At 43.5% G+C, this 24,692-nt stretch overlaps 1 protein-coding gene across 1 annotated transcript in view; it reads right to left on the bottom strand.

Moving 5' to 3' along the window:
• The window catches only part of LOC132394274 (contactin-associated protein-like 5), a 1,716,192-nt gene that overhangs the window by 368,507 nt on the left and 1,322,993 nt on the right, over positions 1 to 24,692 (bottom strand). The window contains exons 16-17 of the mRNA XM_059970198.1: positions 11,616 to 11,786; positions 3,471 to 3,689 (exon numbers count right to left, since the gene is read on the bottom strand). Coding sequence (XP_059826181.1) covers positions 3,471 to 3,689; positions 11,616 to 11,786 — 390 coding nt within the window. The remainder of the gene's footprint in view (positions 1 to 3,470; positions 3,690 to 11,615; positions 11,787 to 24,692) is intronic.

The raw sequence follows: 24,692 nt of genomic DNA, 5'->3' as shown, positions 1-24,692 counted from the left end.
GGGAATGCTATAGACACCTTGCATGGCTCATTGGTGTTGAGTGCTTTTTAAAATGTACTGAATGTTTTATTTCCCTGCAGATTAAATTACTGTATGCTGTCCTATAATGAGCTGTTATGCTGTCCTGTACTTAAAAGACGATGCCCCAAAGGCAACATCCATCGTTAAAGACCCCCATCACCCAGTGAGGGTGGTGGGGGTCAAGGTGGAAGTAGAGGAGCCTGAAGTCACACACTCAAAGTTTCAGGAATAGTGTCTTCCACTCTACTATACATACACGTATACATTTAATGTAATTTATGGTTTTTGTTATTATAAATTGCAATGTCCTGCTGCCCCAAAACAATGAATGATATTAAATCTCATTCTGATTCTGCAGTACATTAGTATTGACCAGAGATGGAACACCACCATTGCCTCATGATCTGATGGAAACACAAATATACAAATAAACATCATGAAATGATAAGGGTCCTGCACCTCTTACCATCAGGCAAGAGGTACAGGACCTTTAGGTCCCAAACGACCTGGTACAGGAGTATTTATTACTCTGCAGCTTCATTACTCTGTTAACACTCCTGATAAATTGACTCACTTCGATGCTGATTCCACAACCTTCAGACATTCCTCAAAGGATTCTACAAAGCATGATTTTTAAAAATTACTTTTTGCATAATCAATAGATCCATAGTAGAAGCGATCAATTGCTCAATAGTAGAAGCCACCTTCTTGCAGCAAGCATCAGGCAAGAGTTACTGAAGCCTGAAATGTCATATGACAATGTTCAAGAACAGTTACTTCCCTTCAGCCATTCAGTTCTTGAACCAATGAACTGTAAATCTTTACCAGGATGCTGCCTGGATTAAAAGGCATATGCTACCATGACATGTTGGAGAAACTCAGATTGTTTTCTTTCAAGTAAGTGTAAGAGCAAGAATTTCAGATTGCATAATGTATACATTCACTGATGTTAAATTGAACCATTGAGTGGTGGAAGCTGAGGGGAGACCTGATAGAGGTTTATAAAATTTTGAGAGGCATACAGTAGATAGACTAGTCAGACAGTTTCTTTCTCCCTAGGTTGAAATGTTTAATACCAAAGGGCATGCATTTAAATTGAGAAGGAGTAAGTTCAAAGGAGATATGAGGGACAGATGTTTTAAATAGGGAGTGGTGGGTGGCTGGAATGTGTTGTTTGGGGTGGTGATAGAGGTAGATAGATTAGTAAATTTTAGGAGATATTTAGATAGGCACATGCATGTGAGAAAAATGGAGGGATACAGGCATAGTGTAGGCAGAAGGGATTAGTTTAATTGGCCACTTGATTACAGATTTAATTTGTTTGGCACAACATCGTGAGCTGAAGGGCCTGTCCATCTGTTGTACTGTTCAATGTTCTATGTTCAAACTGCACAAACTTCTCCACTACCTCATTATAACAATAATTTGGTTACTTAGCTCTAAAGCAGATTTTCTTTTTATCTATTCTAATGGTGTTCTTTCTTGTTGAGACACGTCACAATGAAAAGTGACAACTTAACACTGCAACACACACAAAATGCTGCTGGAACGCAGTAGTCCAGGCAGCATCTATAGGAAGAAGTACAGTCAACGTTTCGGGTCGAGACCCTTCGTCAGGTGAGATTTGAGATAGTGAGAGATTTGAAAGTAATGGGGGGAGGTGGAAATGCAAAATGATAGGAGAAGACCAGAGGGGGTGGGGTGATGCTGAGAGCTGGAAAGGTGATTGGCAAAAGGGATACAGAGCTGGAGAAGGGAAAGGATCATGGGAAAGGAGGCCTAGGGAGAAAGAAAGTTGGAGGGAAGCACCAGAGGGAGATGGAGAACAGGCAGGGTATTGGGCAGAAACAGAAAAAATGGGGGAGGGGGAAATAAATAAATCAGGAATGGGGTAAGAAGGGAAGGAGGGGCATTAACGGAAGTTAGACAAGTCAATGTTCATGCCATCAGGTTGGAGGCTACCCAGTCGGAACATAAGGTGTTGTTCCTCTAACCTGAGTGTGGCTTCATCTTGACAATAAAGGAGGCCATGGATAGACATATCAGAATGGGAATAGGACATGGAATTAAAATGTGTGGTCACTGGGAGATCCTGCTTTCTCTGACGGACAGAAACATTGCCTCAAGATCTTTCTTCAGTTTCTTCACCTATCACCCTCTTTTGCCCTCCAACATTATCTTCTTTACTACAGCAAAAATCCTGCTTTTGGGTTCTCTGTTCCTTCTCTCCCTTCCTCAGCATGCTTAAACTTGCTTATCCTGACTCAATATTACCAATCAGTTTTGCTCTCCTCAGGTGCTGCCTCACCTGCTGACTATTTACAACATTCATTGCTTTATCAAAAAATCACAAAATGGTGTCTGACTTATAAGCGTCAAAAATAGAGACAGTGTGTAACAATATTCCATGCTGTATTTGTTTTTACAATAACGGCAGGAGCGGTGTAAAACTATTACGTATCTTTGTAGCCATGGTAACATTTTTTCACGCTCTTTGCAACCTAAGTAGATTACTGCAGTGAAACGGTCACTTTCAATCATATCCATCATGAATATATAGCTGACCAACTTCATACTTCACCTTCTCATTATGGAAGGAGCCAAGACCACTTTCTGAAGAAACAATGCAATGAATATCATACTGTTCCCTAAGTCCATCATTCAGTAGCATATGCTAAAGGATTAAGAACTTGTGATTATGGCATTCATACCTTTATTAGTTGAGGCATTGAATTCAAGAGTCAGGAGAATACGTTGCACTTTAATAAAAATCTGGTTAGTTTGCATCAGGAACATTACATTCAGCTCTGGTCATTCAGTTGGAGGAAGGAAGTACGGTAGCAGTTAGTGTGACTCTGTTACAGCTAGAGGCACTTAGAGAAGCATGTGAATGTGCCAAGAATGGAGACATGTAAACATTGTGTAACCTGAAGTGATTGGTTCAGGGAGATATTTAATTAGTAGTTTAATTGGCTTGGCACAACACTGTAGGCTGAAGGGCCCATTCCTGTACAGTGCTGTTCTATTTTCTATGTTTTATGTACGTAGTATAAAGTAGCCTTGCAGATAACCTTCCCCTTAATTCTGCATCTTGTAAATGACCAGATCTTTTCAGTTAATATTGCAGGATATTTGAAAGTTTGACAAGACTAACTGCCAAATGAAATGAGAAACCTCAATGGAATTTGAGCTCAAAATCAACCCAATAAGGCCAGCCATCAAGTGTAGGATTACGTACTTAGCCTAGACATGATGGGCCAGGTAGCCTATTTTCACACTGCATGATGCTATGACTCAAAAATTCTCCATTAACACACTGTTAAAATGGTAGATTTTGCAATGAAATATCTTCCCAGTTTAGGCACCATTCATGCCAACAGTCAAATAGAAGAATAAAAATGAAGCTGGCAATCAGCTATTTTAACTGATTTCTTTCCAGATGCCCCTACCTACAAACAGCTGGCTGTTGAGCTGGAGGTGGATGTGCCCATTAGACGGCGCCTCTCGAGCCTGTCGTGGCAGGTGATCCACTTGAAGCGAGGCTGCCTTGATGTTTCGCTCAGCCTTCACGTAATGCCACTGGTTGTCATTGAGCTGTGAAGGTGACTTAACCAAAACCAAGAAGGGGCCATTCCCCACATCAAATGAGAAGAGAACCTCCACAGGAGCTGCAAGAAGAACACATGACATCGGGGTGTCAGTATCAATTTGACCATGTGAGTATGCACCTGGAGGAAATCTGCTCAAGAGTGAGCTGCCTACATGAGTGTGACCTCTGCTGTATTTTAGACAAGTGGCAGCTGAGACCGAACAACCAAAGACCCATCTACTAACTGTGGCCACTACTTACCCTTGCCCACACTGCACCAGGATATGTGCATCCTGGATCGACCTCTGCAGCCACCTGAGGACCCATCAACACGCAACCTCTTAGGAGAATACCTTACTGGAGCTGAATAATAGCAGTAATATTCAATAAGCATGAGAAACGAGTACGCCACTTCACACAAAGAACTTTTGATCCATTTTGCTGGCTTGATTCATTAATCACACCAGATAAAGGGAACTTAAGGTCTTTAGCTATATATTTTTTTTAATTTTTTTCTTTTGTTGAAGGCTGCAACTCAAATTGAGACATAGGCTCAAAACATTTTGATCATTGGGATCCTAGCTTTCAATGACTACTAGGATGTGTATTTTGTTGACAAGTCTAGATACTTACTTCTTTAGCTCTTTAGCCCACCTATCACTTCCCAGTTTCTTACTTCATTCCCCTGTTCCCCTCATCCGGTCTCACCTATCGACTGCCAGCTTGAACACTTCACCCCCTGCACCTTCTTATTGTGAATTCCGCCCCCTTCCTTTTTGATACAGTGTCTCAGCGTGAAACATTAACTGTTTATTCCCCTGCTTAGATGTTGTCTGAGTTGCTAAGTTCCTCCAGCATTTTGAGTGTGTATTTACAGAATCTCTTGTATTCTGGGTTATACTTGCTTTACTAAACTCTCCGTCTCTCTCACTCTGGTGATTCATAATCCCATATCGTTCTGTATACAATGGTACTAAGCACTATGAAATTGTGTACTTTCAGTCCTCTTTTATCTTTCCAATGCAATGTTATCACAGTCAGCTCTATCAAAGTACTCACAGCTTCAGATAATTGTCACAGTTGGATGAACAAACACCCTCAGCTTCTTCTCAAACATGGGCTTTATTTTTTTAGCAATGTAGCAGGGAGTAGGCCATTCCGGCCCTTCGAGCTGTCCTGTCCCAGCAACCCCTGACAACTACAATTTAACCCAAGCTTAACCACAGGACAATTTACAATGACCAGTTAACTTACAAACTGGTACATCTTTGGACTGTGGGAGGAAACTGGAGCACCCTGGGAACGGTCATGCATTCCATGGGAAGGACGTACAGACTCCTTACAAAGACCATTGGATTTGAACTCCAAACTCCAGTGCCCAAGCTGTAATAGTATCGTGCTAACTGCTACACCACCGTGGCGCCCATCTGTGAAAATTATGAGCAGGCTGTAAGGGAGGATAGGTCAACGAGTGTCTGGCATCCAGGAGATATTTTGTTCAACGTACTATCAAGTCAAAGGAGATAAAGACCATTTATTTAAGATTATGTACGTGACGAAACGTAGAGATTCGTAAAGTTTTCATTTGATAACCGAATAGAATGCAGAATAGTTTTCAACACAAAGTTAATGAGGCCTAGCTGACCTTTGCATTTATGAATAAATAACCTGTGCAAAACAAAATGCATGTCAAGAGGGATAAAGAAGAGTGATATAGCTCAGCAGAAATCCCTGTCAGAAGTTCTCTACCCTCTGTGGGAACACCTAGTGTTTGTGTGTAATTTTTCGTTGATTCTATCGTATTTCTTTATCCTACTGTGAATGCCTGCAAGAAAATTAATCCCCGATAGTATATGGTGATACAGATATACTTCGATAATAAATTTACTTTGAACTTTACCCATTCAGAGTATAGTGGTTCAAGAAGGCAACTCACCGTTTCCTTCTCATGGGGAACTGAGGGTGGCCAATAAATGCTAACCTTATTAGAGAAGCTCACATCTAAGAATGAATAGAGGGCATTAGATGGTTTTGACTATGGTCAAATGTAAAAGGGCACTTTATGCAAAGGTTTCCCGATTCTCTGTGGAGAATCTTGTACTTCTGTTGTTCTGGACACCTTGCTGTTTGAAATTCCTGTTAAACCTGAAGGCTGCAAGCAAATATTCTCAATACTCCAACCATGGGAGAGGGGACCCACATCTGAAATGACAGAACTGTATCTAAAAGGACAATCAATAAAATAGCAAGGTGGGCACAAGCCGTTCTGCCATTGATGACATCTTCAAAGGGTGGTGTCTGAAGAAGACAGCATCTATCATTAAAGACCTTCACCATCCGAGACATGCACTCTTCTCATTACTACCAGCAGAGAGGAGGTGCAGGAGACTGAGGACCCACACTCAGAGTATTAGGAACAGCTTCTTTACTTCCACCATCAGATTTCTGAACAATTTACAAATCCATGAACACTAACTCACTAATCCTCATCTGCACTATTCATCTTTTTACTTTTCTTTGTAACTTATAATATGCTTTTTATGTCTTGCACTGTTCTGTTACCACAAATTTACAAATTCCATGACATACATCAGTAATAATAAACATGATTCTGATTCCGATTCTGATTGAAAAGTCAAAAAACAAAAACCACTGCAGATACTGGAAATATGAAATAAAAACAGAAAATGTTGGATATTTGGTTAAGCTACATCTGTGGAATTAAAAATGGAACTAACAGTGCAGATCAAAAAACCTCAACTGAAACTGGGTAAAAGGAAAAAAGTTTGCCACTTAAATAGGCAAACTAGAAAACATTAAGGATTAGCTTATCTGTCACATATATATTGAAACATCAAAACTTACAGTGGAATACGTCATTTGCATTTCACTGTGAAACACTGTCAGAATATGTGCTGGGGGCATGCTTCCAGCACCAAAATAGCACGCCCACAATTTAACACAAAGCATTGCGTCTTTGGAATGTGGGAGGAAACTGAGCACCTAGAGCACGTGGTCACAGGGCCAACATACAAATCAGAAAGATTTGGTTATAATGTACACAATGGATTGTAGATGGGCTAAAAAGTTAGCACAGACAAGATGGGCTGAAGGGCCCATTTGCACACTGTATGACTCTATGGCCCCATCACTGTAAATTCATTCTGTTGAAGTGAAAGATAAGGAGTAATGGACAAGACTGGTCGATTGCAAATGGGATTATCTTGGCCACTTGGTTGAGAGATTAATGAGGGTGGTTAGAAAGGAGAAAGAGGAACACGCAAATTGATTTGCTAAAACTAATCATTTTCAACAAAAAGTGTTCACTGGCAGTTTCAGAAAATTTCAAAGCCTTCCTTAAAATCTGCTGCTAGGGTATGTCAAGAGACATCTTTCATCCCATTTACTACTACTGACAGTGTGCAAATAGTTTACATAAACTGTGAACAAGATGCAAGTAAATATTGGAATGGTACCAGCAGCATTCTATTACAAGCTACTTTAAACTGATAATTTAGCTCTTAAAGCAGTTTAGACTGTCAAAAAATGTGGCCACATTATTGTGTTATCAATACCAATAAACAATATTCTCCAAAGATGCCATTTGTAGATAGATTTTCTGACAGTTTTATAGTAATAAAATACTTTAATCAAACATACTTAATTGGAATTTCAAACAGTAGTGTACCTGTATAACTATTCAGAAGTACCAATATAAAATAACAGTGGTTTCTGGCAATTTCTCTTCCCCTCCCTCTTCTCCCATGCCCCAATCCAGCTCCACTTATACCATTTTTCTTCAAGATTACCTGGCTGTCACATCCCGCTGGTGCCAATCCTCCCTCCCCCTCTCCCAAGGACCATTCTCATCTCCTGGAGATGGTGGTTTAACCCTATTTTCTTTGAGTTAGAGCCTTTTGATCACTGCATTCTGCAATGTCTCCTAGGGGTTGGATATCGTTCTCAAGCCTAGATTCCTTCTTTTTTTGCCCTTTACCTTTTCTACCTATCATCTGCCAGCTTCCCACTTCATCCCCACCTCCTTACTCAACTACTTGCCCCTCACCTGGCTTCAACTATCACTGCCCAGTCGTACTCCTTCTCTTCCCCCCACCTTCTTACTCTGGCTTCTTCACCTTCCTTTCCAGTCCAAATGAAAGGCCTCAGCCCAAAGCACCAGTTGCTTATGCATCTCCATAGAAGCTGCTAAGTTTCTCTAACATCTTGTATGTGGTACTCTGAAATGAGACAACGTTTGAGTGAACTAAGAGAAAAAAGAAACAAAATGATCTGAAACCTCTGTCTCATATTGACACGACTTCTGTTGGTATTATGTACTGGCAATGTGTGTGTGCTTTCCTGTAATTGAATACCACCCAGAGCTAATGAGTAAAGTGAATATGACCATAAGATCACAATATATACGAGCAGAACCAGGCCATTTGGCCCATCAAATCTGCTCCAGCATCCCAACATGTCTGATTTATTATCCCTCTCAACCCAATTCTTCTGCCTTCACCTTGTAAATTTTGACACCCTAAATAACCAGAAACCTATCAACCTCTCTTTTAAATATACTCAGTGACTTGGCCTCCACAGTCATCCACATATTTACCATCCTCTGGCTAAAGAAATTCCTTCTCTTCTCTGCTTTAAATAGTCACTCTTCTATTCTGAGGTCCTACACTCACCCACTGTAGGAAACATGCTCTCCACATCCACTATGACTGACCCTTTCAATATATGATGGATTTCAATGAGATTGCTCTCATTCTTCTAAACTCCAACAAGTAGGGTCAAAACAACATGAAATACTTTGTATTCATGGCTAAACTTTGGCTGCATATAATCAGGTTTATTGCAAGTCGAGACTAAGGGTTGACAAAACCTTGAAGGATTTTGTAGTAATTAAAGTAGTTAAGGTATGCCAGTGGCCATACTTCACAAAGAGACCAAGGAGATTTGCAAATTTCTACAGACTTCTACTGGTTGCATCAGCACTTGGCGTGGAGCTTCCAATACACAGGAGCAAATGAGGCTGGATAAAAGTGTGGACTTAGCCAGCTCCAACACAGGCACAAGCCTTCCCATCATCAAGGTCTCTTTCAATATGCAGTTCCTTAAGAAGGTGGTGTCAATCATGAAGAACCTTCACCATCTGGGACATGTCCTCTTCACATTACTACCATGAGGAAGAAGGAACAGACAACACAAGAGACTACAGTTGTAGAATGTGCTGTCTAGGCATCTGTCTTGACAGTTTCTATAAAGCTGTCCAGTGGAGAGCAGTAAGTAAGCTGCTGGGTAATTCAGCAAGATAGGCAGCATCAATGGAGGTGGTGGAATGATTGACATTTCAGGTTGAGACTGCGCCAGATTGCTATGTGGTGGTAGGCTGAATAAAGTGGTGAGGCAGGAGGTGGTAAGCGATGGGAAGATCCAGGTGAGCAGGTGTTGATGGGCAGATGAATTTTGTTGGGTATGATAAGCTGTTAATAGACACCACCTTCCCTGACTGTGCCCATCTACCTATCAACTTCCCCTTACCTGGATCCACCTGTTACCCACCATCAACTGCATCACTTCCCCTTCCACCATCGCCCCCAGATACTGGCTCCTTCCTCTTTTCTTTCAGTCCCAGATGAAGAGACTCAAAGCTGAATTTGTAGGAGGGAATTGATCCTAGAGTAGGTTAAAAGGTTAGCACAACATCATGGGCCGAGGGGCCTGTACTGTGTTGTAATGTTCTCTGTTATATTATCTAATCCACAATGTTGATGATCCAATTCACAGATGTTCCCAGACCAACTGAGCTCCTCTAACATCTCGCTTTTTGCTCTCTAAAGGACAACTTCCCAGCACAGATCAGAAGAAAGATTTGCATTTATTTAACATTTCTGAAATAACCTAAAAGAACTCCGCAGACCATGAGATACTTTTGAAGTGGACACAGCAAGCTACCACAGACAACATGATCATGATCAGATAAACTGGCCTAGTTATCAAAAGAATACTTCAAGGGATAGAACAGCACAGACATAGACCCTCAACCTAAGATGGTGTACTGAACTAATTAAACTAGTATTGAAATGCCTAAATTTAATGAAATCCCATCTGACTACAAATGCCTATATCCTTCAATTCAAGTGCCTATATAAGAGCCTCTTAAAATCACTTTAGTACTTGTTTGCACCAACACTGCAGGCACACATCATTCTGTGTAAATAAAAGATGTGTTTTGTTCGTCAATGTGTATCAACGCATCAAAACATACAGCGAAATGCATCATTTGTATCACTGATTGTTCTTGTGATGTGCTGGGGGCAGCCCACAAGTGCTACATCACTTCTGGCCCCAGCATAGCATGCCCATAACTCTTTTATTTTATTTTCATATATCTTTGGAGAATGGGAGGAAACTGGAGCACCTGGAGGAAACCCATGCAGTCATTGGGGGAACAGAGAAACCCTTTATAGACCATGGTATGAATCAAACCCCAGTCTTACAGCTGATGCTCTAAAGCGACTGTGTTAACCATTGCACTACCATGCTTGCTCTGCGCATCCTACCAGCTGATTACTCCATTGACTGTATGCTTCCAGTAATCTTACAAACCCACATCACGACTCCTGTCAGTTTCTGTTGCTCTGGAGAAAACGACCCAAGTTTGGCCTTATTCACATGACCTGTAATCTGGGCAGCATTCTGGTGAACCTCTTGAAAGTCACAATTTTATAAAGCTGCAACACAACCTTTGACTCCTGAACATCAATGTCTTAGCTAATAAAGGCAAACATGCCACGGGCCTTCTTTATCACCTTGTTTACCTGTGCAGCCATTTTCAGGGAGCTATGAACTTACACAAGATCCCCCTGTAGATCAACATCATTAAGGGTCTTTCCATTAACAGTACACTGTTCATTTACATTTGATCTTCCAAAATGCAAAACCCCATATTTGGCCAAATTAAACCCCATCTGCCAATTCTCTGCCCATATCTGAAACTGATATATATCCTGCTGTATCACTTGGCAATCTTCTATGCGATCCACAGCACCAGCAGTCTTTGAATCATCAGAAGAGTAACCCTTGATTCTTATATTCAAGAGCCTGGCTCAAAGCTGAATCAACAGATTTCCAAACTTCAGCCACGTGAGCAAAATTTAACAAGATGAGCAAAAATTAACACACACTGGAGCTTGCTCCAAGTCAAAGTGAACTTCTTGTTAATGCATATATCAAATCAGCCAATCATGCAGCAGCAACTCAATGCATAAAAGCATGCAGACATGGTCAAAAGGTTCGGTTGCTGTTCAGAATGGGGGAAAATGTGATCTAAGTACTTTGACTGTGCCAGATGGGTGGTTTGCATTACTCAGAAAGTTCTGATCTCCCTGGGTTTCCATGCTCAACACTCTCTAGAGTTTACAGAGAATAATGAAAAATCAAAAAATAACCCAGTGAGTGGCCATTCTATTGGCAAAAACACCTTGTTAATGAGAGATTTCAGAGGAGAATGGCCGGACTGGTTCAAGCTGACAAGAAGGTGACAGTAACTCAAATAACCACGCGTTACAAAAGTGCTGTACAGAGGCATATCTCTAAATACATACCATGTTGAACCATGAAGTGGATGGGCTACAACAGAAGGCCACAAACGTACACTCAGAGTCCACTTTATTAGGTGCAGGAGTTACCTAATAAAATGGCCACTGAATGTTTAGGGCCACTGAAAGTGCTGAAAATCCCATAATTCTGGGATTAATTTAAATTCAGTTTGAAAAACTAATGTATAGTTTATTGCTTTATTGTTGAATGCATTTTTCATATTGGACACATCACAACATTAGCCTTCTCCACGTCATCTCACTGGCAGTTTACTCTGAATATTATCAAGAGTTTGCTGAATCCCCGTGCAGACCAAATCCAAGTTCAAGCCAGTTAGTCCAAGAGAATCCCAAGATTACAGATTTATCTCAAATTATACTCAGTAGTCAACACTTACATCTTAATTCGATCCGAATGAAGTCTTTGATGCCCAGATTCTCCAGGAAAACACCCGCAGAAGCCGTTGTTTTAAAGAAAAATGTGATATCCGCACTTAACTCCCCATGGAATGTAGGGAAATGGAGATATGAAGACTTGGTGTTAAAGGATGCTGCATTCCAGTAGTTATCTGTAGAGGACAAACAATAATGCCCAAGTAGTTTCAATAAAGTCTCAACAGTGCAGGCAATAAATAGATGGCCTTTCAGCTGAGAGAATAAAACTAGCAGGGACATAGTCTGATTAAGTATCTTCAAACAGTTAATTGCTTCTCTTGCCATAGATACTGCCTAACCTGCAGAAATATTCTGGATTTTTCTACTTTTCTATTTCTTGCTGAAACACTTTCTGAAAGGTTGTATACGTAAGATTATATCAGGACGGCATCATGAAACATAGAGTCAGACTTATTCTTCAACATACTGAGCATATGAAGCTCTTAATCAACTCACAGATCCAGCCTGTATTTCAGAGGGTGCTGGCATTGAGACCCATTGAACTTTCTAAGTACTGCAGCCTTCTAAGACATTAATTATTTTCCGATTGTTTTTAAAAACAGAAAGTTCATTCTTTCATATTTTACAATACCAAATAGTAAACTTTACTTTTTAACTTGTGTTGCAAATGTATCTTATTGTTGCAATTGAATCTTAATATATGCCTAATTCACAACCACTGACATTGAGTTGGGGCTTAGTGATGATGTAATGACATGAAAGTTGATACTAAGCTTTATGTTTGCATTTGGTTGACAATACATTTAGTTGCTACTGTTTCCTTTAAACTTAAAATGCATCTGCTGTTTTATTTATAAAAAACCTACATTTTATTTTGTTGGCCAGCAAGAACTAGAGTCTGTAAATCAGTGAATTCAAATAAATCAAGGACAGTGGACACAGACAAACCAATTGCCTTTGTTTCTGCAATGAGGGAGGAGATAGAGGCTGCCATTTTATAAAGAGACTGTATCCTCAGTTTTATGAGTTACTAGCTTGGCTTGATCTGTGTTTTAAAATTGATACAGATATGCCTCAGGCAAATTGCTGAACTAGAGATAATTTCCAAATAAGAAGTTAATTGTGAGGTGTTTTTTGGTTGGATATAATATGCAGGTTTTTGACAGTTGTTGTCTTAATTTGTTCTGAGTAGTTCAATCTAGTTGCTGATTGAGAACAAACAGCCATAAATTACCAATTATCACTTGTTGGGATAGGGTAATAAATAGATGCTGGCCCAGAGCAGAGCCAATGAAAAGGTGCTTAAGGTCAGACACATGAGCTTCAGCCAATGACATTGGAATGTAATTTTTGAATTGGTCAGGAATGAATATAAAACAGGTGCTTCAAGTATGTTGAAAGTGATAGCTCAGCAGAAGATCAAGTATTGTGGGTGTGAGGTGCCCTGCAGATATGTGGAGCTGTGAAATAGGACTACAAAGAATATGTGGTGAGCTGAAGGAATTGCTGTTTAACTGGTATAATGCTGTCTATTCTTTCCCTGCTTGTGGAAGGTCAGGGAACACTTGGGTATGCACACTGGTTGTGTAAGTTTATGTGTTCTTCCATTGAGACAACAAAGGTACTTATCAATACTTGGGGATTCTCTCTGTGCCTCCCTGATCATTATTACAAGGGGATATTCTTGTAACAATTTGTTAATTTACTAGTGATAATATTATTTTGTGTGAGTTGTATGTATTGTGCATCCTGGCCTGGAGGAATTTTGTTTTGTTCAATGGCATGCATATGCATGGTTGAAAGATAATGAACATGAAATTGAACTTGAACTCTAAATTGCCACAGTTTATATTGGAGTTTGTCCAACTGCTGTACAGAACAAAAATGCCTTCTGACAAATTAAGTTGATTTCTTTTTTTTTGGAATAATTTGAGGAGTACAGTCAGTCATAGTACTACAGCACAGAAACAGGCTTTTCAGCCCATCTAGTTCATGGCAAATATTTAATCTGCCTAGTCCCATTGACTTGCACCTAGACCATAGCCCTCCATATCCCTCTTTTCTATGTACCTATCCAAATTTCTCTTAAATGTTGTGATCAAACCAAATGTTGGTTCCAGCACTTTCATTGAAAGCATATTCCACAATCTTACTAGCATCTGAGTGAAAAAGCTCTTCCTCATGTTCCCCTTAAGCATGTCACCTTTCACCCCTAACCCATGACTTCAAGTTCTAGTCTTACCCAACCTCGGGGGGGTGGGGGGAGAGAGAGAGAGGGAAGCCTACTTGTATTTGCCCTACCTATACTCCTCATTAATTTTATACACCTCTATCAAATCTCCCTCATTCTCCTACACTCCAGTTGATTGTGGACTTCAGCAAAGCATTTGACAAGGTATGCCCTGGTGGACTGGTCCAAAATGTTAGAGCCCTTGACAACCTGGGAATTACAAAATTGTATCAGAAACTAAAAATGTAAAAAAAACTGACTGGAAGTCAGTGCAGGTGTTACATACCCCATGGGTATCATAAGACCATGATGTAATGGTCTTGTGATGGTGGGGTGATGTAATTTCCTGCCAGTGTGAGGTCACATGATGTAATTTTCCTGCTAGAGAAAGGTCATGTGATGGCCTGTCCCAACAGGTATAACATGGGAAAGCCTTACTGTGATGCAGGTCAGTTCATTGTTTAATTCGTCAGTTACTCCATATGCTGTGTATTTGCCTCATGATGCAGTTTTGTTTTAAAGTGGAGTTTTACTTTCTATATTAAGTTTCAAAGGTTATTGCCAGCAGTTCTGCCACAACGCTGCCGGTTTTAGTCCAGTCGGAGAGAAGAATTTACTGAAGTATGGAAAACCTGAAGGATCAGGTAAAGTTGGTGCTGTCGGAGGTAATACAGGGTCAACCTTATTGAATCATCGTTCAAAGAGATAGTAACCTGCATCCAAGATAATCCCTGCTATAGGAGTAGAAAGGATTGTGGCAGTGTTATTTGCCAAGGAAAAGGTCAGTTCCTTTAAGCCATTTTTCTTTCCTTCATCATAAATCCATTGGGCAAGGCATATTTCAGCTGGGATCAGCAGTAATGTCATGTCATCGAGGAATTTGTTACTTCAAGAAAGTCTCTCCTAATTGACTGCCTAAAATCACTTGGACTTTTACATTTATTGCTTTACGAACTGCATTTGCTTTTATTGCTTTCAGATCTATTCAGGTTGTATAATAGTTCTGGTTAAGTTATTCATTTGTTTACTTTTCATTTGTTGTTGAGCTGAGTTTAAATGTTTAATTTGTTTATTTAAAAACCTGTCTCAATTCTATATTGTTGCTGTATCATAACAAGGATAACCTGGGTTTCAGCACCTAAGTTACAGAGAAAGTTAAAAGTTAGATCTTTATTCTTCGGAACATAGAAGGTTGAAGGGGGACTTGATAGAGGTATTTAAAATTGAGGGAGATAGATAGAGTTGATAGGCTTTTTCCCATTGAGAGTGGGGGGGGGGATTCAAACAAGTGGACATGAGAGTTAAGGGGCAGAAGTTTAGGGGTAACATGAGGGGGGACTTCTTTACTCAGAGTACTAGCTGTGTGGAACACGCTTCCAGTAGAAGTGGTAGAGGCAGGTTTGATTTTTGTCATTTATTTAAAAAAAAAAGTAGATAGGTATATGGACAGGAAAGGAATGGAGGGTTATGGGCTGAGTGCAGGCCACTGGGACTAGGTGAGAGTAAGCATTTGGCATGGACTAACAGGGCCGAGATGGCCTGTTTCCATGCTGTAATTGTTAATTCTGCTGAAGGAATTCAGTAGGTCATGCAGTCTATGGGAGGAAAAGAGATTGTTGAAATCAAAAGAATTGATAATTCCTTCCCCTCCCTCAATAGATGATCAACCCACTGATTTCATCCAGCATTTGTTGCATTAGAAAAGTTTTGTAGGATGATAAACAAAAGATTCTGTATGTGCTAGAAATCCAGAGAAAAACACTACAGGGACTCAACAGGGAGCTGAGCTGGAGGAACTCAGCAGGTCAGGCAGCATCTAGGAAAATGAATAAATAGTCGCTGTTTTAGGTTGAGACTTGGGTCCAAAAAGGAAGGGAGAAATGCCAGAAACCTGGCTGCATGATATATGGGTGATGGTGGAAAAACCGTTTGTGATTGGAAGCCTGTGACCAGTTGTGCACAGTAAAGGTTACAGTACTTGTCTATTTATTATGCACATTAATAAATAGTCACATCCTGTACCAAATAGTGACCACTGAGTGTACATTTAATAACTTGGATATTAATGTACTGTAGGAGGTATGATAATTAGGTTTGAAGAGGACATGAAAATTGGTAGTCATATTTGAGATGGTCTTGTGCTATGGGACCATGTTGATGAGTTGGTAAAATAGGTAGAACAATGGAAGATGAAATTTAATCTGGATGATGTGAGGTGATGTGTTTTGGAATGGCTAATAGACCTCTGACATAAATCATGCCTGGTAGGTTCAAGGAATATTGTGGGGTGGGGGGGACCTTGGTGTACATGCTCCAGTGACCCTGAAAGCAGAATCATCATGGTGAAGGTGCATAATTTCTTTCATTAGCCAGGGTACCCAATATAAGAGATGGAAAACTGTGTACAGCTATAAAATTCTGAATAAGGCTGCAGATGGAGAGTGGTGCACAGTTTTGGTCATCATACTACTGGAAGGATGCAAATACACTGGAGAGGGTACAAGGGGTATTCACCAGGATGTCACCTGGGATGAAGCATCTTCAATTATGAAGAGAGACTGGAAAGGCTGGGTTCATGTCCTTTCAAATGGAGGAGGTGGAGGGGAAACCAGATAGGTGTCTAAAACAGAGTGCATAGAGGGGAGATAAAACTTCTCCTTGTAGCAGTACTACATACTGCATGAGATAACTTTGACTGGATGCTCAGAGGAGAATAAATTTTTCATGCAGACGGTTAGAATCTGCAAAGCTTTGTCCAAGCAGATTGACAGACTATTGGCAATTAGTGTTTGGATAAGTATTTGAATCACCAAAACATAGAAGAGAAGCAGATTACTGTGGGTGCCTTGGTAGTGTAGCAGTTAACATGGTGCTATTGTAGCTCGGCATTCCAGAGTTCGGAATTCAATTCTGGCACCATTTGTATGTTCTTCAAGGTGCTCCTGTTTCTTCCCACAGCCCAAAAGATGTATTGGTTAATTGGTCATTGTAAATTGTCCTGTGATTGCACCAATGTGTTTGGCTCATTGGGCCAAAAGGGCCAGTTACACTATCTCTAAATAAATAAGTGTTGGAAAATGGGAGTAGTACAAGCTCTGCACACAAGAGAAAAATCAGTTGTATGGACAGATTACAAAGGAAATAAAACTACAGACTTTGAATTCATCTGCGGAGGGTAATGGATTACAGGGATTGGATAAGGACAATCCTAGAATCCGAGTTCATTTGACTGAATTTAGGAATAACCACTCAGTAATTCTAAACTGATCAAGAGAATTGCATGTTTGAATCACTTCAAGTTGACAGTGGTGAATGCTGATCACAAAAAAGGGAAAATTGAGCAAATCTGAAGACGGAAGAGACGGGGATGCTTTGGTTTCACAGCTCTAAACTCTGCAGCACAGATGCATCCATTTGGAATGCTTGCCCCTAGTGATGACCATTCTTTAAGGATGTGACGTTGAATGACTTCTTCAGCTACTATAGCTTAAACATTACTCTTTGATTTTAGTGGGCAAAATGTCTGAGATTGGGTGATGTTTAGACCATATGACATGGGAGCTGAATTAGGCCATTTGGCCCATTGAGTCTGCTCTGACATTCAATTGTGGCTGATCCTATTTTCCCCTCCTCAGTCTTGCTCTCTAGCTTTCTCCCTGTAACCTTGCTGCCATGTCCAATCAAGAACCAGTCAAGCTCTTTCTGAAATACAACCAATGACCTGGTGTCCACAGCTTCCTGTGGTAATAAATTCCACAAATTCACCAGACCCTGGCTAAAGAAATTTCTCTGCATCTGTTTTAAATGAGCACCCCTCTATCCTGAAGCTGTGCCCTCTTGTCTTGGACGCTCCCGCAATGGGAAATATCCTTTCCATATCTACTGTCCAGGCTTTTCAACATTCAAAAGGTTTCAATGAGATCCTACTCATCCTTCTAAATTTCAGTGAGTACAGACCCAGAAATGTCAAACATTCCTCGTATAATAATCTTTCATTTCCAGAATCTCCTTTTATATTGTAGATCTCTTGAAATGAGTGCTAACATTGCATTTTCAGCTTCTGCTTATCAACTGATATTGACCTGAAAACTATAACTAGATTATTATCCCTGCAAAAATAGCAGAAGCATTATCTTGTAAATGTATTCATGTAGAAATCGTGCTTAAGCAAGGGTTATATTTCATGTCACTCAGTTTATCCCCAACCAATATTCAGCAGGTCAGTCTGCTTTTGCAGAGAGTGAAAGTAAGTTAATTTTGCAGATTGATTATCTTTTTTTAAAAAAAAATCTAAAATGGTAATTGTTTCTCTCAACAGGTGCTATTTTGCTTTCTACCATTCAGTCCCTTGAATCAATGTTGTCTCCCAGCAGCTTAATCCTGTCAGTGCAGATTCTCCTTTAACTTCTTTGCCACATTGAACCAGTCAAGCTCTGTCTGAAATGCACCCAATGAACTACATTGCAATTAAGTTACTGGTGTAGCAGTGTGCTACACGCAGCGCTAAAATTACGACACGGAGTCGGTAACTGCAGTCGAAGGAAAAAACTTTATTCGAAAACTTCAGCCTCACTTTTAAGCCTCTGTCAACCGGCCCCCCATGGCGCAGAGGCTCCAAAGCTCTGTGCTCGCAAACCCCCGTAGGCTATCTATTTGTGAGTCGGTTCGGATTCGCTAGGAAATGGGGCGCCACATAACCCCCCCCAGAACCGGCAATACACCCCCCAATGTCCACAGTCTGGGCCAGAACCTGCTTGGGAGGTCGGCCTCTGCGCCGAGGCGCCGGAAACTCGGCCGGTTGCGCCAGGTCCACATGGGCCGGCTTGAGGCGGTCCACCGTGAAAACCTCCTCCTTCCCCCCAATGTCCAGCACGAACGTGGACCCGTTGTTCCGGAGCACCATAAACGGCCCCTCGTATGGCCGCTGCAGCGGTGGCCGATGCCCGCCCCTTCGTACAAACACAAACTTACAGTTCTGTAGGTCTTTGGGTACGCAGGTCGGGTGCCGCCCATGCTGTGAAGTGGGTATGGGGGCCAGGTTACCGAGCTTCTCGCGAAGTCTGCCCAGGACTGCTGCGGGTTCTTCCTCTTGCCCCCTTGGGGCTGGTAGGAACTCCCCGGGGACGACCAGGGGCGCGCCGTATACCAACTCGGCCGACGAGGCGTGCAGGTCGTCCTTGGGCGCTGTGCGGATGCCGAGTAGGACCCAGGGAAGCTCGTCCGCCCAGTTGGCTCCTCGCAGGCGGGCCATGAGGGCCGACTTCAGGTGACGGTGGAAACGCTCCACTAGCCCGTTCGACTGTGGGTGGTAGGCAGTTGTGTGGTGCAGCTGAGTCCCCAAAAGGCTGGCCATAGCTGACCACAGGCTGGAGGTGAACTGGGCGCCTCTGTCAGAGGTAATGTGGGCTGGTGCACCAAAGCGAGATATCCAGGTGGCGATCAGGGCTCGGGCGCAAGATTCGGAGGTGGTGTCGGTGAGCGGGACCGCCTCTGGCCATCTTGTGAACCAGTCCACGATAGTCAGGAGGTAACGCGCTCCGCGCGACACTGGCAGGGGGCCCACGATATCCACATGAATGTGGTCAAAACGCCGGTGGGCGGGATGGAACTGCTGCGGTGGGGCTTTGGTGTGCCGCTGAACCTTGGCCGTCTGGCAGTGCATGCACGTTCTGGCCCATTCACTGACCTGTTTGCGGAGTCCGTGCCAAACGAACCTGCTGGAAACCATCCGGACAGTTGTCCGGATGGAGGGATGCGCCAAGTTATGAATGGAGTCGAAAACGCGGCGCCGCCATGCTGTCGGGACGACCGGACGGGGCTGGCCGGTGGCGACGTCACAGTAGGGTCCTCTCCCCCGGGCCTACGGGGAGGTCCTTGAGCTGCAAACCGGAGACTGCGGTTCTGTAACTCGGAATCTCCTCATCCGCCTGCTGTGCCTCTGCCAGTGCCTCAAAGTCTACCCCTTGGGAAAGGGCATGAACGGTAGGGCGAGAGAGCGCATCCGCCACGACATTGTCCTTACCCGAGACGTGCCGGACATCCGTCGTGTATTCAGAGATGTAGGACAGGTGGCGTTGCTGGCGGGATGACCAGGGGTCGGATGCTTTCGTAAACGCAAAGGTAAGCGGTTTGTGGTCCGTGAACGCGGTGAAGGGCCGACCTTCTAGGAAGTACCTGAAATGCCGGATTGCCAGGTAGAGCGCCAACAGTTCCCAGTCGAAAGCACTGTACTTAAGCTCGGGTGGTCGCAGGTGTTTGCTGAGAAACGCCAGGGGTTGCCAGCGACCTGCAATGAGTTGCTCCAGCACCCCACCAACTGCCGTGTTTGATGCGTCCACTGTGAAGGCGGTAGGGGCGTCCATTCTGGGATGTACTAGCATTGCGGCGTTCGCCAAAGCTTCCTTCGTTTGAACGAAAGCGGCGGCGGACTCCTCGTCCCAGGTAATGTCCTTGCCCGGACCCGACATCAGGGCGAACAGGGGGCGCATGATCCGGGCAGCTGAAGGGAGGAAGCGGCGGTAGAAATTGACCATACCTATGAATTCCTGAAGGCCTTTGATCGTGGTGGGTCGGGGGAAGTGGCGGACTGCATCTACCTTAGCGGGCAGAGGGGTTGCCCCGTCTTTAGTAATTCTGTGGCCCAGGAAGTCAATGGTATCGAGTCCGAACTGGCATTTGGCAGGGTTGATTGTAAGACCGTACTCACTCAGTCGGGCGCAGAGTTGACGGAGGTGGGACAGATGCTCCTGATGACTGCTGCTGGCTATGAGGATGTCATCCAAATAGATGAACGCGAAGTCCAGGTCCCGTCCCACCGCGTCCATTAACCGCTGGAACGTCTGTGCGGCATTCTTCAGGCCGAACGGCATGCGGAGGAACTCGAAAAGGCCGAATGGGGTGATGAGAGCCGTTTTGGGGACGTCGTCAGGATGCATCGGGATTTGATGGTATCCCCGGACGAGGTCTACCTTGGAGAAGATCCGTGCGCCGTGCAGGTTTGCTGCAAAGTCCTGAATGTGCGGCACAGGGTAGCGGTCGGGTGTGGTAGCCTCGTTCAGCCTGCGGTAGTCGCCGCACGGTCTCCAGCCCCCCGTCGCTTTGGGCACCATGTGCAGGGGGGAGGCCCATGGGCTGTCGGACTGCCGGATGATCCCCAATTCCTCCATCCTCTGGAACTCCTCCTTCGCCAGTCGGAGCTTGTCCGGGGGAAGCCGCCGAGCACGGGCATGGAGGGGTGGTCCTTGGGTCGGGATGTGGTGCTGTACGCCGTGCCTGGGCATGGCTGCTGTGAACTGCGGTGCCAGAACCGATGGGAACTCCGCCAGGACCCTGGTGAAGTCGTTGTCGGACGGCGTGATGGAGCCGAGGTGAGGGGCTGGCAACTGGGCTGCACCCAGGGAGAACGTCTGAAAGGTCTCGGCGTGTACCAGTCTCTTCCTGGGCAGGTCGACCAGTAGGCTGTGAGCCCGCAAAAAATCCGCACCCAGAAGCGGTTGGGCTACGGCGGCCAGTGTGAAGTCCCACGTGAACTGGCTGGAGCCGAACAGTAGCTGCACCTGGCGGGTGCCATAGGTCCTTACGGTGCTGCCATTCACGGCCCTCAGGGGGGGACCCGGTGCCCTGCTGCGGGTGTCGTAACTCGTCGGAGGTAAAACGCTGATCTCAGCCCCAGTATCGACCAAAAACCGGCGTCCCGACCTTCTATCCCACACATATACAGGAGACTATCCCGATGGCCAGCCGCCATAGCCATCAGCGGTGGCTGGCCCTGGCGTTTCCCGGGAACTCGCAGGGCGGGCGACAACGGCGGGCTTCTGCGCCCCACCGCTGGTGGTAGAAGCACCAGTGTTCATTGGGCCGAGGGTTGGCGGGCTCTGCTGCCGGGCCTGGTCTGGTTTGCTGCCGGGAGCATGGCTGGGAGATCTGTGCGATGGACAGCTCACCTTTTTGGCGTTCCACAGCAAGTCCGCCCGGGCTGCCACCTTCCGGGGGTCACTGAAATCCGCGTCGGACAGCAGCAGGCGTATGTCCTCGGGCAGCTGCTCCAGGAATGCCTGCTCAAACATGAGGCAGGGTGTGTGTTCGCCGGCGAGAGACAACATCTCATTCATTAAAGCCGATGGAGGTCTGTCGCCCAAGCCATCCAGGTGCAGTAAACGGGCAGCCCGCTCGCGCCGTGAGAGTCCGAAAGTCCTGAGGAGCAGGGCTTTGAATTCCGTGTACTTGCCGTCTGCCGGGGGCGACTGTACGAACTCCGCGACCTGGGCCGCTGTGTCCTGGTCGAGGGAGCTCACCACGTAGTAGAAGCGGGTGTCTTCTGAGGTGATCCGGCGAACGTGGAATTGGGCTTCGGCTTGCTGGAACCATAGGTTCAGTCGCTGTGTCCAGAAACCCAGCAGTTTCAACGAAACCACGTGAACAGAGGCGGCATCGGTCATTTCTGGTCCAAAAATTGTTTGGACCGTCGGGGTCACCAATTGTAGCGGTGTGCTACACGCAGCGCTAAAATTACGACACGGAGTCGGTAACTGCAGTCGAAGGAAAAAACTTTATTCGAAAACTTCAGCCTCACTTTTAAGCCTCTGTCAACCGGCCCCCCATGGCGCAGAGGCTCCAAAGCTCTGTGCTCGCAAACCCCCGTAGGCTATCTAATTGTGAGTCGGTTCGGATACGCTAGGAAATGGGGCGCCACACTGGCACACATTTGGGATATGGGTGGAAAAGGGGCACTCCAGCGAAACCCGAGCAATAGCAAAGATTCCTCATAACCCAGAGTGTCCTCTTTTTTTTCCATATGGTCAATAAGTTCTTAAACACTGAGTGCTGTCAATTACTTTTTTTACAGTAATGTATGTCAGAACAGGAATCCTCTGCATAAAAAAATGACATTTGTTCATTTCAAATTATGTTGATGAGAAAAAAATCTGGACCTAAACATGATGGTTGTGATGTTGAAATTGTCAGTGAGCAATGTCTTTGCACTATAGAATTGACAGCACATTCTGGTTAACTTACTTGGACTGTTAAATGCAGAAGCACAGACATTGTTAACATCAAATTCCTACTTCACGGGCAGCTGTTCTGTCATTTTCTCCAATGTAATCTTCAGAAATCAGTGAAATGTCAACAACTTCATGCATTTCTGAAGTGGTCTAGCATCAAAATACCGAAGTTTTATGTTTTGCAGCTCTGATTCCAAACAAGGTTCTAATGGTGACAAATCTATAAAGGCTGCTTAATAACATCATTACATCTATGAAATATATTACTAATACTGATCACTTTGACCTAATATAAGACTGGGAAGGGATAATTCTATGTCAAACTCTGCCAAAATCTTTACAATACAGCACTGGCCACTCAATTCACCATGGTGATGCAAGAGACTGTAGATGTTAGAATCTGAAGCAACAACTAATATTCTGGATGAATTCCAATGGATCTAGCAGCATCTGTTGAGGAAAATGAACGAGTGACATTTCAGGTCAAGACCCTTCTGCATGGCTGAGTTCAGGTTAAGGGTCTCAATCCAAAATATCAACTGTCCATTTCTAAGTCCATTCTCATCATTCAATTTTCTGATCTCTGAAAGGCACAGTAGATTGTGTAAACAAATGAATTTTTAGGCTACTCTGACATTAAGTAAGATCTGATTGTAACTACTTTACAGTTTTGTCTACATGCTAACCTTTTCACTTCTTGCTAATCAACAATGAGGCTACCTCTGCCTTCAAAGTGTTTATTCAAGACACTGCACTCACTTTGGAGTTGTAGAATCATACCAGACCCTTTGAAGTACTTATTCATAGCCCCTGTATAATCATTGTGATTATTATAATCATAATGGGGCAGCATGCTGCTGTAGTAGTTAGCACACCACTTTACAGTTCAGGCAACCCAAGTTCAATTTTTGCTGCCTGGAAGGGGTTTGTATGTTCTCCCTATGACTGTGGGTTTCCTCCAGGTGCTTGGGTATCCTCCCACAGAACAAAGATGTGCTGGTTGGTACGTTAATTGGTCATTGTAAATTGTCCCATGATTAGGCTAGAGTTAAATCAAAGGGTTGATGAGCAGCTCAAAGGGCCTATTCTACACTGTATCTCAATCACTAATCAATCACAAATGCTGCCTGGCCCACTAAGTTCCTCCAGTATTTTGTATGTCTTCCAATAAATCTCCTGACACCAAAATCCAGGCTGCAACTTTAAACTTTTGAAGTATTGGTATTTATATCAATTTAATTTTGGTTTAATTTAGCGATCAATATGGTAAAATGCCCTTCTTGCCCAATGGTCCCATACAGCCCAATTACATCCATGTGATCAATTAACCTACTAACCTGTACATCTTTGGAATGTAGGAAGTAACTGGAGAACCTGGAGGAAATCCACAATGTTATGGGGAGTAATACAACCTTCTTACAGACAGTGGTGGGAATTGAACCTGGGTCGCTGTGTTGCTCCATTGTTGCTACATGTACCAAGAAACAGTAAAAATCTTGTCTTGCCTACTGTTGTACAGACAAAATCATTACATTATGGTTTGAGCTAGACTAGATAAAACAAGTGCAGAATGAACTGTAAAAGTTATCAAAAAAGTACCATGCAAGAAAAGTGCAAGTTCAAATGAGTTGCTTTTTGAGGCCAAGAGTCCACTTGTATTCCACAGCAGGTCCTTTCAAGAGTAACAGTGTAACGCAAGGCTTCCTTGAGCCTATGGTACGTGATTGCAGGCTTTGTATCTTCTGCCCAATTGAAAAGTGGAGAACATTGGGTGGGATCTTTGATTATCCTGGCTGCTTTACTAAGACAGTGAGAAAGATGGACAGAGCCTGTAGAAGTGAGGCTGG

The sequence above is a fragment of the Hypanus sabinus genome, chromosome 5, assembly GCF_030144855.1.
Source record: "Hypanus sabinus isolate sHypSab1 chromosome 5, sHypSab1.hap1, whole genome shotgun sequence".
Classification (NCBI taxonomy): Eukaryota; Metazoa; Chordata; class Chondrichthyes; order Myliobatiformes; family Dasyatidae; genus Hypanus; species Hypanus sabinus.
Note: the sequence above shows the minus strand (reverse complement) of the source record. Positions and strands in the feature narration are given on the sequence as shown.